Source organism: Pinus tabuliformis, chromosome 9, assembly GCF_031772625.1.
Source record: "Pinus tabuliformis cultivar Carrire ecotype Pingquan chromosome 9, CPIR1, whole genome shotgun sequence".
Lineage (NCBI taxonomy): Eukaryota > Viridiplantae > Streptophyta > Pinopsida > Pinales > Pinaceae > Pinus > Pinus tabuliformis.
This window is the reverse complement of record NC_142307.1, coordinates 1,553,033,338-1,553,048,991: the sequence shown is the minus strand read 5'-3', so window position 1 is coordinate 1,553,048,991 and position 15,654 is coordinate 1,553,033,338. Positions and strand designations below refer to the sequence as shown.

The 15,654-nt window shown below is 39.7% G+C and overlaps 1 protein-coding gene across 1 annotated transcript in view; it reads left to right on the top strand.

Annotated features, from left to right (window-relative positions):
* The window catches only part of LOC149154529 (E3 ubiquitin-protein ligase At1g63170-like), a 97,639-nt gene that overhangs the window by 32,784 nt on the left and 49,201 nt on the right, over nt 1-15,654 (top strand). The window contains exons 2-3 of the mRNA XM_089439666.1: nt 468-587; nt 705-837. Of these exons, the coding sequence (XP_089295792.1) occupies nt 468-587; nt 705-837 (253 nt within the window). The remainder of the gene's footprint in view (nt 1-467; nt 588-704; nt 838-15,654) is intronic.

The following is a 15,654-nucleotide window of genomic DNA, read 5'->3' as shown; positions in this document are numbered from 1 at the left end:
ATGCTATCTGAACTGAGTTACATTTGACTTGTTTGTAAAGCCTCTTGTGCATCTTTTAGTTTTGGCAATGTAGTTGTGGATAATTTTTTTGAAGTTTTTATTTGTTTCTGTTGAAGCCAATTTTAAAATTATAACCTTGTGTTCTGCACCCTTTTGCTATGTACACACCTTAACTTTTTTGGTTAAGCCCTTATGCTGATTCTTTTAGTTGCTGTGCCCCTCCTGTGATGATTAAAGAAGTGATCAGTTTCTCTTTGATCTGTGTGGCAGTTATGTTCTAAACTTAGTCAAGACTATCGGCTCTCTCATGGATGAGCTTTGAATATTCATACTTGCAGTTGTAATTGTTTTGAAGGAAATTCTGTTTTGTGTTCTAGTCTTTGATTTGCAACTTGATGTTGGTGTCATAAGCAGTGTGATGTTTAACTATGTTCTGATACTTTAATAGTTGGTATTTTGATTTTCAGTATAGCAAAATGGTTGGAGTCTGCCAATACGATGTTTTCATTCATATGGTGGGTTGTTGGATTTTATTGGATAACAGCTGGTGCAGATGATCTCTCTCATGATGCTCCACTGATTTACTGGTTGGTAGATTTCTATACGCTGTCTTTACGAAGCTAGGTTCTCAGGGGTAAAATGTTATATTTGTCACATTTCCCATCTTATAAAGCTTAAAATATGATTTCTCTGATGCTTTGCAGGCTATGTGTTGTCTTTTTGGCATTCGATGTATTTTTTGTAGTTTTCTGTGTTGCTCTAGCCTGCGTGATTGGCATAGCTGTCTGCTGTTGCCTACCCTGCATTATTGCAATTATGTATGCTATGGCTGATCAGGTATTTGACTTTAAGATTTATTATCTTTTCAGTTTCTACAAGATTTATTTATTTTTCTACAACATTAGCAGTCATATTAATGTGAATGAAATCCTCAACATTTTAAGTAGAGACGTTTGGTAATGTTTTGTTATTGGCTACCAATGGAAACTATAGTTTGTGATATATGGATAAAATGATCTCAAAACTGTTAAAAAATGTGCCATTCTATGTGTTTTAATTTGTTGGGTACTTTATCAAAACAAACATCTGCCATTTTAGAGTGGGGATATGTATACCATTCGTTTTACTTTTTTGCTTTTCAAAGGTACATTAGTGGAACCATCCAATTAAGCGTTGGTTTTTTGCAATCCAACACTACTTAAATTCTAAAGAGTTACATTTACTTTTGTATTAGGGTTTCCTCACCTTGTGCTAGATGGAGAGTCAGCCTAAGTTGGGGGAAGGGTTGTTATGATGATAATGGACAACCTTCCTAGGACCTAAGTACCTATAGGGTTGCATATTGTGTAGGGACTTGAATTTCTTTGAGTGCAAATCTATGAGGTAATATTTCATATGTGTAAGATGTGTCCTTTCACAAGCTCAGAAGTTTTGACAAACATGCCCAAAATGAGGCCCCTTCACTGTAGCTCTAGGTCGCCTATCTAACCACCTCAAGCACTGTTGAAAAAAAAAACATTTTCATCTCATAGAGACTCAAATTTGATTGATCACTACAATACTTGAAGAATGTTAAGGTCATATTTGATGTTAAAGTTAGTGACTTTATAAAGATCGACATGAGATGTTAGGATTGTGTGGTTGGTTAGTTATGAGGAGCAATGTTTTAAAACTCCGACTCCGGTACGGAAATGGCCAAGGGTCGGCTCCGACTCCGACTCCGACTTAGTATCGACTCGGTTGGTTTGATTTCAATGACTCAGTCGTTGTAAAAAATACATTAATTTTTTTTTTTTTTTTTAATAAAAAGAACATAATTTTAAAGATTATCATTCATGTTTCCAAACACAAAGCTTTAGAATATAGAGAAAAGACAACATATGATCAAAGTAGGCTCATGAATATACCCATTATATCAAAATGGCATCCAATGCACTGTCCAATGCAAAGTTCATACTTAGCCACCAATGCTAGGATTCTTTTCTACCTCAGCCCAAGGACAATCACTAGACTACAACAACAATAATACCAATTGTCTACAACCAATCATAGCTTCCCAAATGATAAGCCAATGAACTAATCAACAAATGTCTTCAAATTTGTGCCTTTGCTACAAGACAACTTGTCTCATGCTTCTACCTAGACTATTGGAGATGATTTCAAGAAATCTGCCCCTAGTGAAGTCTCAAAACCCTTGATTTAATTCTGGTCAAGCTCCAGGACAATCAGTGGTAAATATGTATCTATTAATCCATTGCCAGAACATTTTCCTTTTTAAAAACATTATATGGCTCAGTGCATTGTTTCAGTTTTCTAATTCATGCCACTAGGATAACCATAATTCGGCCTTGTAATTTTCAAAACTTTCTCACAACGATAGAGTACTTTAGGGCTATAAATATGCAATAAACAACAACCCAATTGTTGATATGTAGGAGGCGGAACAACTTTTGAGAAATGTGCTTCAGGATCTTTTTCAAAGAGCCGAATCCGTCGGGTTGTTACTGAGCCGAGCTCGCTGGGTTGTTACCGAGTCGACCGAGTTGTTACTGAGCCGATTGGGTTGTTACCGAGCTGGACGAGTCAGTGATTGGCTCGGCCGGTTCAGTAATAACTCGGCTAGCAATTCCGTTTCGGCCACCGAGCCGACCTGGCCAAACGTTGGCTCGGTCTGGCTCGACCGTTTTTTAAAACACTGATGAGGAGTCCGACAAAGTCTAAATACCAATTACATGAGTAAAGATGTAGTTGAGGAATTGTATCCTTCCATCTAATAAAACTCATTATTACTCACATCTATTGTATGTTGGCTCGGTCTGGCTCGACCGTTTTTTAAAACATTGATGAGGAGTCTGACAAAGTCTAAATACCAATTACATGAGTAAAGATGTAGTTGAGGAATTGTATCCTTGAATCCATCTAATAAAACTCATTATTACTCACATCTATTGTATGTTTGTGTGTGTGACGTCAATTAAAAGCTAATATGATATCAAAGCATTATTAGGTTCAAAGCTTTTGATAGAAGACAACCTCTCAAGAGAGAGAGATGTGTGCTTTGTATAGTTGAACCTAGGAATACAAAAAATCTAATATAGTATAACATGAAAGTATATGCATGTAATATAGTAACTTTATATGTTAGTGACATGTGAGCAATATCATTTTTATGTTAATATTAGTAAAGAAGTTTAAACCAATGTTGCGAAAATCGTTATCGGGATAATATTGGCGAGGGGAAAAAATCGGGAAAAAATCTTAAAATACAAAAATATTCATTTTTTTTTTCAATTTTTTTAATATCTAAAGCATCTACAACATAAAATATATACATTGACAAATAAATATGATAAAAGAACTAATATATAAGATGTGTAATATCATTTCTAGTGCTACATCATACATAATAGTGAATCATGTCTTGAATAGTCAGTGCTGACTCCTGAGTCCCAACTCAGCTTCAAAATATCAACAAAAAATATAATAATGTATCTCATATCATGAGTCATAATGTCATATACAATGAAATGAACCAAATAACTAATACCACTGATTTCCTCTGCCCCTCTTGCGAGAAAATGCAATAGCTTTCCCTCTAGATGTAGATGCCGGTGGAGTTTGCAGTGGACTCTGCTGTGCTCTAGAAGCTGAAGAACTAGGAGCTACAGGAGGTAGACCACGTCCTCTACTGGTGACAGGGGTAGCCTAGGTAGGTTGTGTCACCTCCTCCTCCTGTTGCTCCTCCTCCTCATCCTCCTCCTCATCCAAAAATCGGCAAAATTTAAAAAAAAAAATTCAAATTTTTTTTTCCCAAAAAATCGAGATTTAATCCCGATTTTTTCACTGAACTAATCACGCGATATTATCGGGAAAATGAAAAAATCGCGATTTTTTGATGTTATCGCGATAAAATCGCGATTTTCGTAACACTTGTTTAAACTAGCATAACCAAATTAAGGTGCTATATCATGTATATGTACGAGAGTTGTATTTGTGTGTTGGGTAGCCAACCTTGAACACTGCTGCTCATTAATATATTGGACATCTATTATTTTTTCAAAATATATTTGTTATTTATGCACCCATATAAAATCCTACTAGATATTGGAGCATAGAGAAGTCCAAGGCTTGTCATATAAGAGATTATATTGGATTAGAATCAAAGGCTATGGAGACTGAGATCCAAGTTGAAGATCGAAGACCCTAGATGAAGGACAAATTTGTGCAATGATGAAAGTGTGCAAAGTTGTGAGATGTGTAGACACGTAATCCTTGGGGATTTGGTGAATATCTTGTAAATATGGGGAAATATGAACAATGACAATAAGAACCGATTTGAAAGATGAAGGGCCATTTCTGTAATGCTATATAAGTCCATTCACATCAATACAAATCAAACTAAGTTCGGGAATGCTATATAAGTCCATTCTCATCAATACAAATCAAACTAAGTTCAAGAGTTACTTCATTTGGCTTGACATAGTATCAGAGCCAAGTTTAGGCATTCTAGCTTGCTCTTTGTAACTGCTTATTTGCCTACCACTTTGCCATTTCCCTGTCATCTGACCATCATTTTATCTTTGTCATAAGTTCCTTGCCATCCCTCTCTCTATTTCCCATTTAAGGAACCGATTGATTGTACGTTTACCTCGAGATGATTATCTTGCATTTCGACCATTTTGTTCCTTGATTTCGTTACGATTTCCCTTCATTGCATCTCTGTGAACCAGTAGGATTGACTAGGGTTTTGCCTTGGGGGATTCAATGCAAAGGGGAAGGGTTTGTGCGTATAGAGAATACACCACAACTTGTCTTGTTGTCATCTCTAGATGGGACTTTCCTTTGATGAATGCAAGAACAATAACCATTCGATCCATCAGTTGTTGATTTTGTTTGAAGCCCTTAGTTGTCCATCTCTTGACATACTCTTGTATGTTGTAGTTGGTGAGTTTGCGGGTATTGTGTTTATAACATGACTGGTGAGCAATGTAATTAGTGCAAGGAGAGACATACAGAGGAAATGAACACGGAGGGAATCGAAACCCTGATGGCGCTCCTCCATTAAGGGATCTCAATAGGGGCAAAGCTGCAACGACTTTGGAAGTCACAGATGTAAGCAAACAATATATCCAGGTGGCATTCTCCCCTTTTCTTTTTCCTCATCACTTGGCATGCAAGTATCCTCACGACCATCCAAACAAGTTGAGTTGCCCCTTCGTTGTGAGTTTTGGATCAGAGAGAAGGCGGCACTAGCTTGAAAAAAGATAGATAGTAGTTGCGCCATCAGGGATGAAGATCCACTTAATGCTTTCTGTCCCTTTGGTGATGGCTAATATTTCTTGATAAGAGGGTATTTCTATATATTTATTATGCATTGCAGTTATTTTTTTGGCAAGGAATAATCATATTGTTGATTTATAACTAGACAATGTGTGAAATTTATTTCCTTTTTCTACTATAAGGAACGAGAGAAAGCTTTCCTTGTAAATATTTGCAGAAACAAATATTATTGTTGCAACATTCTTGCTTATCCATTTTTGAATATTAGCTCAAAGGTTTGTTGAAGATGCATTCTCTCATCTCCATTGTTCAAGTAGTATTGACCATAGTTTTAAAAACTAGAACCGGGTTTTGAACTGACCACCTATATAACCGGGTTTCGAACTGGAACCAGATCAAATTTGATTGAACCGGATTTTAAAAAAGTACATAAAATAATTAATTTTTAATGAAAAAATTTATTTTTAAGATTTCAAACTATGATTCTAGACCATTAGAGACGAAATATGCAAAGTTTGCTCATCTATATACCATTTAAGGGTGAATATATCAAAATGGCACAGAGTGCAATACATATCAACAACAAAATACATAATCAATGAGGCTCTAAGTGGCTTCTAGAATCCAAAAACAATGCTACAAGTTATTGGGCCAAGGTCATACGACAAAATATTGATCAACATGTTCATGCATCAAACTCATCATTGATTCACCATTACTAGAAATGGGAACATCAATGAGAGCTACATAAACATCATATAGCTCAAAGTCTTTAGACTTGGATTGCTCAAACTTATAATATGGTAGAAATTGAAAAAGCTTAACATGCCTAGTCAATGATTGTGGTTTGAGTGAAGGGTTCATCTCCTCAACCTTATAATATTGTAGAAAAATCCTAGCATGCCTAACCACTTATTTTTCTTTGAGTGAAGGGTAATTTTTGTTAAGGCCATGCTAGATGAGTTTAACAATTAATACCACTAACATCAGCAGAGTTCTGTTGATTTTGGTATTTCGGGCAAGTACTTTTGTACTTGTGGAAGGTCTTCTAGCCATGTGTCTTGATTAGAAGGACCTTGTTTTGCCTCTTTAAGAGCTTGCATGAGACATGCAAGGCATTCATGTGAGTTGCATGCGACATGCAGAGCATGCAAGTGAGTTGCATGTATGTAGATGAGTTGCATGTAATGCAAGCTAAATTTATACTCGTACTTGAGTTAAAGGAAAGAACGCTAAAGATAAGTGACTTAACTAAAGTTAAGTCACTTATCTTCAATTAACTTGACGAGCTAATTTTCATCGTTGATCTTAGCTTAGAAAAGTTATAAATTGAGCTGAAGGGTTGAGGCAAAGGCACAATAACAACACAAGGTTAAGAGCAATATCTTAGTGAGCATGTGTTGTGTACGAGATGTTGATTTTTGAGTAGCTTGGGAGGTACTCCAAGCCCTAGGGTTCAGGGTTTGGATGGTGGAGCACCACAAGAGTCACTTGTGGGCTTGGAACCCAAGGTTTGGGTTTTGCATCCATCATGATTTGGGCCAAAACCATGGACACATTTGGACATGTGATGGATGAGGATGATAGTACTCATCGAGACAAATCCGACACATCGAAAATCATTCGATTCCGAGTTGTAGAAATGGAGTTATGAATTTTTGAAGTTTAGAAGTGTGTTTGCACAAGAAGAATTAAGGTCGGCTTGATGTTAATAAGCCTTGTGACAGCTTGTCAAGCCCTATGATGACGTTTTGTTGGAGCCCTCATATTGGATATAAATATGAGGTGATTAGAGTGTCATTTCACCATCCCATGTGCATCAAAACATAGGAGATCATCATCTGAAGTGAGCCGAAGTTCAGAAAGAAGGCCGAGTTGAAATAGGAGAGTTGTTTTGGGCTGAAATGATGCTTTTCAAGAGGTCGAGTTAGGACAGAAGTAGGCTGAAGCTTCAAGGGTGAAATCTGGGTTGTGTAGAGGTAAGTTTGATGCATTCTAACCTTTGTTTAGGGTTGCGGTTGGGTATATGTGTCTGTTGTGGGAGTCGAGGTCTGTTCCTTAGTGAATAGTGAGGTCTTTTGGGTAAATAGTAGCATGTTTTACATCCTATAGCCTAGCGTTTGACAACAACAAGGAGGAGAGACTATGCCGCAACTGTAGGAGGCTTGTTGAGGGTGAATAAGTGGGCCGACAAGTTGCTATTGGAAGCCCTAACCAAGCAACTTCATTAACAACAGTCAAAGCATGGTTGGTTGATGATCTCATGTTGATTTGATGCTAGCTGGAAGGTTGTCCTAGCGTGGACAAAATTGTAGCAGCTTGTGGAAGCCATTTGTTGGGGTTGTCTTGGGTGTTAAGAAACCCCAACTAGGAGCAGATTTTACAGTGGTTTTGTGTTAGTTGGATTGGGCACCTTTGGACTGTTGGAGGGCAGCGTGTTGGTGGCCCAAAGTAGCCCTAGAGAAGCATACAAGAAGGACATTGATTGTTGCGTGATTGGGTGAAGTTTGGAGCCTATGTGTAGTTCTTTGATGGACGAAAGAGGCTACTAGAAGGCAGATTGGAGCTCAGGTATTGGCCAGCCTAGAAGAGCAGATTGGGTCAACCCGTATTCATTGTAGCATAAGCGAATTGCAGTATTGATAGGTGGAAACTCTCCTGGAGACTCTATGTGTTGTCTTTTGATGGACTAAGGGGCAACTAGAGAGCAGAACGGGAGCAAAGGACCGACATGACGAGATACGACATAGAGTCTGCAACATGATTGTCATTGTATCTTGTATTCCATAGACTGTTGTATTATTCAGATTGGTTTAATATAACGAAGATTGGGTTGTACATATTTGTACAATATTTTGTAAAAGGTTGTCTATACTTGTGCATGTGTGATTTACTGCTTTATATTTTTTGCTGTGCAAAGTAGTTCTGTTGAGATTCTTGGTTTGGTAGCGTCAGAGATTCTAAGATTCTAACCTAGACCCAAGATCGTGGAAATTCAACATGGTTTTAGAGCGTGTCTGAGCTACTTTGGAAGATAGCGAACCAAAGTGTGCACAAAGAAAATACAACTTAAGAGGGAGTTGGTCACATTGTAGGTGAAGGGCTCACTACAATGTTGAAGTTGCAGGCTGGTCTCCGGTATGAGGACAGGTTGGAGGGGTTGTCCAACTATAGTCCATGGAAGGAAAGGATCAAGTTGGTCTTGCAGGTCAACAGGATCTGGGAGTTCGTCGAGAAAGCCATCAAGAAGCCAACTGACCCAAAGGAGCTGGAAGTGTACGAGGATTTAGATACGAGGGCGAGATTGATCATCCTTGATGGGGTAAATGATCCCCTAATACCACATTTGTCTGGGAAGAACTTGGCACATGAGATGTGGATGGCTCTTCAGAATTTGTTCCAGAATAAGAATGAGAACCGGGTCTTAGTATTGGAGGATAAGTTGAAGTCCACCAAGATGATATATGGTGAAGGAGTGACTTCATATTTGATGATATTGTCTCAGGTCAAAGATGAGCTTGTTGCTGTCGGTGTGACTATTTCAAATTCAGATATGGTGAGGATTGCTTTGAAAGGGTTCATTGAGGAATGGAAGCCCTTCATTAAGGGGATCATTGCCAGAGAGAAGTTGCCAGACTGGAATAGGCTATGGGACGACTTCATTCAAGAAGAGTTGTGAGACGAGGATCTTCATCCGAAGAAGAGGGCTTCAGATGATGACATGGCACTTGCAACACGAATGAAGGGTAAGTAGAAGAAGGACTTGAGTAAAGTCAAGTGTTTCAACTGTGGCGAGATGGGTCATTTTTTGTCAAGATGTCCAATGAAGAAGAAGACGGGAGATGACAAGAAGAAGAAAGGGAAGCAGGTCACCGGTGTTGCCACTTCTGCTGAGATAGATGCTCTCACCAGGAGGTTGGAAGAGGAGGACTTTGCTATGATCTCTCATTTCTCGCAGGGTACTATCGATGAGGATGGATGGTACGTGGATAGTGGTGTGTCGAAACATATGACAAGGTCACAGGAGGTTTTCGAGACTCTAGCTGAATGGGACTCGAAGTTGCACATGGTGTTGGGCAACAAGAGTCAGAAGGAGATTTGAGGATCGAGAGTTGTGCCATTTAGGATGGAGACAGGATAGGTGATGCGGGTCCAGGATGTACTGTTTGTACCAGGACTCAGATATAGCGTGATATCTGTCTCGATGATTGAGAAGAAGAGGTTTGAGGTCTTGTTCCAGGATGGGAAGGCAAGACTCAGGCCTAGAGGCTCTAGCTTTGCAGGTATTGTGCTTGGAGTTAGAGAGCATGGTTTATACAGGCTGACGGGCAAGCCTATGGATCATGGGAAGAAGAAGCAGGTGCAGGTTCCAGAGAAGCAGTTGTAGGTGTAGGCTTTAGAGGGGCAGGTACAGGTTCCAGAGAAGAAGGTCCAAGTTCCAGAGGAGAAGGTCTAGGTTCCAGAGGCTCAGAGGGAGTCGAGTTCTAGTGGGAGCTTGTAGATTTAGAGGGAGACTTTGTAGCCCAAGAAGAGAGCGTGGTCAGTGGGGAGCAGGGGTGCTTCCACATTTTCCAAGAAGGAATCATGGAGGGATTAGAAAGCGATATAGGAGAAGAAGAAGAAGCAGGATGCTTCTAGTGACAACGACACTTCCGAGAGAGGCGTAGTTCATGCTATAGGGATTGCTGTAGTGGTGAGCGCCAAGAGTTGGGCGAGTGTTGCAACTTGCAAGTAGCGTTGATGATGATGAGTTACTTCCTAGTCTTGGAAGTACCTCCCTCGCTAAGAGGGAGTGTTGATTTTTGAGCAGCTTGGGAGGTACTCCAAGCCCTAGGGTTCAGGGTTTGGAGGGTGAAGCACCACAAGAGAGTTAGTTGTGGGCTTGGAACCCAAGGTTGGGGTTTTGCACCCATCATGATTTGAGCCAAAACCATGGACACATTTCGACATGTGATGGATGAGGATGATAGTACTTGTCGAGACGAATCCGACGTATCGAAAATCTTCCGATTACGAGTTGTAGAATGGAGTTATGAATTTTTGAAGCTTAGAAGTGGGTTTGCACAAGAAGAATTAAGGTCGACTTGATGTTAATAAGCCTTGTGACAACTTGTCAAGCTATATGATGACGTTTTGTTGGAGCCCTCATATTGGATATAAATATGAGCTGATTAGAGTGTGATTTCACCATCCCATGTGCATCAAAACATGGGAGATCATCATTTGAAGTGAGCTGATGTTCAGAAAGAAGGCCGAGTTGAAATAGGAGAGTTGTTTTGGGCTGAAATGGTGCTTTTCAAGAGGCCGGGTTAGGATAGAAGTAGGTTGAAGCTTCAAGGGTGATATTTGGGCTGTGTAGAGGTAAGTTTGCTGTATTCTAACCTCTGTTTAGGGCTGTGGTTGGGTACAGATGTTTGCTGTGGGAGCCGAGGTGTGTTCCTTAGTGAACTGTGAGGTCTTTTGGGTAAACAATAGCATGGTTTATGTCCTACAACCCAGCGTTTGACAACAACAAGGAGGAGAGACTATGCTGTAGTTGTAAGAGGCTTGTTGAGGGTGAATAAGTGGGCCAAGTGGCTGTTGGAAGCCCTAACTAGGCAACCTCATTAACAACAATCTACATCAGTTCAGAAAGCAGTCAAAGCATGGTTGGTTGATGATCTCATGTTGATTTGATGCTAGGTGGAAGGTTGTCCTAGTGTGGACATAATTGTAGCAGCTTGTGGAAGCCATTTGTTGGGGTTGTCTCGGGTGTTAAGAAACCCCAACTAGGGGACGATTTCACAATGGTTTTGTGTTAGTTGGATTGAGCACCTTTGGACTGTTGGAGGGCAGCGTGTTGGTGGCCCAAAGTAGCCTTAGAGCAGCGTATACAAAGGACATTGATTGTTGCATGATTGGGTGAAGTTTGGAGCCTATGTATAGCTCTTTGATGGACGAAAGAGGCTACTAGAAGGTAGATTGGAGCTCAAGTATTGGCCAACCTAGAAGAGCAGATTAGATCAACCTGTGTTCATTGTAGCAAAAGTGACTTGCAACATTGATAGGTGGAAACCCCTCTTGGAGAATCTATGTGTTGTCCTTTGATGGACTAAGGGGCAACTAGAGAGCAGAACAAGAGCAGAAGACCGGGAGGATGAGATATATCATATGACATAAAGTCTGCAACGTGATTGTCATTGTATCTTGTATTCCATAGACTGTTGTATTATTCAGATTGGTTTAATATAACGAAGATTGGGTTGTACATATTTGTACAATATTTTGTAAAAAGTTGTCTATACTTGTGCATGTGTGATTTACTGCTTTATATTTTCCGCTGTGCAAAGTAGTTATGTTGAGATTCTTGGTTTGGTAGCGTCAGATATTTTAAGATTCTAACCTAGACCCAAGATGGTGGAAATTCAACACAAGAGAGTGCAGTGAGGCTGGAGATCCAGATCTGCAAGAGAGCAGAGCTGTTGGATTAGATCTAGAGTATTGTAATTTGTATTTTCTCAATTGGGCCATTATCCCAATACTTGAGCCCAAGTAAGATTTGTGGTTTATTAATGATGGGCTGATTTGTTGGGCATAAATCTGTTTGTGATCCATGTGATTAAGATCTCAATTTGCTTTCGTTAAATATTTTTGTTAGGAATCTAGCTATGTGTTTGTTCGGTAATTTATTGCTTGGAATTAAATACCAAGTGCTATCACATGACTTGAAAGAGCATGGTTAGAAGGAACAGGTTTTCAAATCAGATTTTGAAGCAGGTAGCAGAGAAGTCTTCCCATATAGAGGGAGCAACTACATCAGCGGATGACGTGGTGAGATTGGAGATAGATTTAGGTGGAGGAGGTTCTTCCAAAAGTACCTCCCTCGCTAAGAGGGAGTGTTGGTTTTTGTAGCTCGGGTAGGTACTTTTGTGCCTTCAGAAGGTCTTCTAGCCATGTGTCTTGACTGGAAGGACCTTGTTTTGCCTCTTTAGTTTTTTTTTTTTACTTCAACTCAAGTACTAGTCATAAATTAGCTTGCATTACATGCATGTCTCATGCAACATATCCACATGCATGCAACTCACTTGCACACTCCGCATGTCACATGCAACTCACATGCATGGCTCACATGTCGCATGCAAGCTCCTAAAGAGGCAAAACATGGTCCATCTAGGCAAGACACATGCATAGAACTTAGAAGACACAAGTGCACGCGGGATAGGTAGTCGAGGTTCAACACGTGGTGGTGTCTCAGAAGGGAAAATGACAGCACGTCCCAGAACATAGAAGTGTAGGAAACTTATTCACCAGGATAATTTTGTTTCTGGAAAGAGTTGATTAGTTGGACAAGATGGCAACTAGTCTCAGGTTTGAAGATTGCTTGGATGGTTTACAATATCTAGAAGGAGAGGATTACATTGGTGTTGGAGCGGAACGAGATCTGGGAGTTTGTAGCACAAATTCAGATCCCTTTTATCGATGTATCCCTTATAGCCACCTATAATAAGGATGTGAAAGCTAGGAGTATTATACTTGACAGAGTGGACCATATTATTCATCTTATATCTAGGAAGAAAACAACTAGAGAAATGTGGGAGGCATTGAAAAATTTATACCAAAGTGACAACGAGAATCAGAAAATGATGCTGAGAGACAAACTCAGTGGCACCAAAGATGTCCAAGAATGAAATTGTTTCTTCTTATCGTGCCAGAATATCTCAAGAATGAGATGAGCTTGTTGCAGTAGGGGAGAAAGTGTTCAACTTAGAATTGGTAATGATAACTACGAATGGGTTCACAGAGTAGTGGGGTGCCTTCGTTAAAGGAGTCATGGCATGGGAGAAACTCCCAACTTCGGATAGGTTGTGGTATGGCTTCACTTAGGAGGAGATTCGTGAGGAGGCTCTTCCTGGTAACTAGGTTAAAGGTGAAAGGGATGAGGAGTATGTTTCTCTTTCGAGTCATGCAAGAAAGGGCAAGGGAGCTGCCAAGAGGAACAAAGGAGAGGGATGATCCTCTCAAATGGGAAGAAGAAGGACACGAGGAAGTTATGGGATGACTTCACCTAGGAGGAGACTCGTGAGGAGGCTCTTCGTGGCAACCAAGTAAAAGGTGAAAGGGATGGGGAAAATGTTGCTCTTTCAAAGTCATGTGAAAAAGATCAAGGGAGCTACCAAGATGAACAAAGGAGAGAGGATCCTATCAAATGGGAAGAAGAAGGACATGAACAAAGTCAAGTGCTTTGAATGTCACAAGACAAGACATTATGCGAGCCAATGTCCAAACAAAAAGAAAGAAAAAGGGAAAGCACAGGTTGCAACGTTTGCCAATATTGAAGATTTTGCAGCAAAATCTGAGGAGTAGTTCTCATTAGTAGTTGCTTGTCTTTTTGGAACATAGTGTTAGAAGTGCCTAGTTTGTGGACAATGATGCATTGTTCATTGATAGTGGAGCATCTTGCCATATGCCGGGAATGATGTGTTCCTTAGTGTTTCAGAGACAGATTCAAGCATGTAGGTGAGAGTTGGTATGAGTACCATACTTGCAATGAAAGGGGTGTTGAGAAATCTAGGGCATCATGAATTAGGTGATTTTTCTTGATTAGTAACTGCTTGTGAGTGCTTTTTACAACTTTAGATTAGGATCTTCTTCTACTTATATTATTAGTATTCTTCTTCATCAAACAACTACCAATGCATGAACATAGATAGACAAGAGATGCAGAATGTAGGCTATGAGCCAGGGCCAAAATCTCTCTCTTTGAGACGAAAACCCGCACAAAATTATTCTTATAGAGATTCCAATTAATGAATACCAAGACCAGTACCCTTGACTTATTAGTGCTTCCAAGACCAAGACACAAGTTTTCTCGACAATCAATCCACTGCTATTTTCTTTGTCCCGACTTCTCTTCCTCTTCGACCTCCTTAGCACCAAGATACCATCATCACCAAGACTTTGTCACTGACATGACACCGAGATCTCTTTGTTGGCTTTGACCCTTTCTCTATGGTAGTGTAGAGACTTTCTCACTGTATAATATTGAACTATAATAGCACCGAAGCATATCACAAATCATTGCCATTGTATTGTAGCTTCTACTGAATTGTGGTCTCCATTATAGCACCGAACTGTAGCTTATATGTACCCTTGTCCGAACTGTGTATCTCTGCTTTAGCACCGAGACTCTTTCTCAGACATCCGAACTCTTGTTTCTGTGATTAGCCCTAAACATTTCCTCGTTGTTCCTTCATCACTGATCTGAGTTCCTTATGTATTTTGACATCCAAACTAGACTCCTTTCTTGTCACTGTGACTGTGACCCGAATTTCAGAGAGATCGAACTTGTTCTTCTGTGGAGATCCGAACTTGATGACTGCCACTGTTCATCTGAAACTTCAGAGAGATACACAAACTGTTGACTATGATTGCCCATCCCAATTTTAGAGTGAGATCCAAAATTCTTCACTATGATAATGCGAAGACCTTGCTCACCTATATATAGTGGTATGTTCCATATAATAAGCCGACCTATAAATCTGACTAGGTGTGTCTCCATATAAGGATAGTTGACATGAGCTTCTACTTCATCTTGAGGCCGAATTGAAGATGAGAACTTGTGCTTGTCTTTGGAGGGCTTCTAGACAATTCTATAGACTCATATACATTTGTAATATCCCAAGAAGGGTTCTTCATACGTGACATTGACTCTTTGATTTTAATGACAAATCCTAAAGGCTCTCAATGGGAGCCATCTAAAAATAAAATTTCTTGCTCATGAAACCCATGAAGCAAGCGTTACAATAATTATTTTATTTTCTTCTTTTCATCATTTACAAAAATCACAATTACATGTCATTATGAAGACTGAACGTAGTTACACTTTTCAACACTCCCTCTTAAGTAGGGAGGTATTCATAATTGTACTTGGTCATTCTCAATCTGAAGAATTTCTCATAAGAAGAAACAGATTGGTAACCCTTCTATATAGCATCATATCAACCAACATTGTCACATAGCAAGACTTTGACTAACAACTCTATCTCTCCGCTAGATCAGAGCACAATGGTGGCGAGACCAATGATTTGTAGACACCATCATCATTGTCTCTCAAGGTACATACTCCACCCGGGTGTTCACAGAGCATGACCTACTTTGGACTATTCTTATCTTGGATAGCCAGTCCTCAAAGAATATCGACCCTCTACGACTACTCTTATATTGGATGCCCTATCTCATCCTCAAAGAGCATCGAATGCCAGATGTTTACCCAATGCTCCATTCTGTCTTCCCATGTGAAGACCATAATGATGTGTCTATCTCTCCCTCCTGATTAGGGAGGACATATAAATTTCAATAAAGAAATGTACCTAAGCTCCCTCTTGGCTTAGGAAT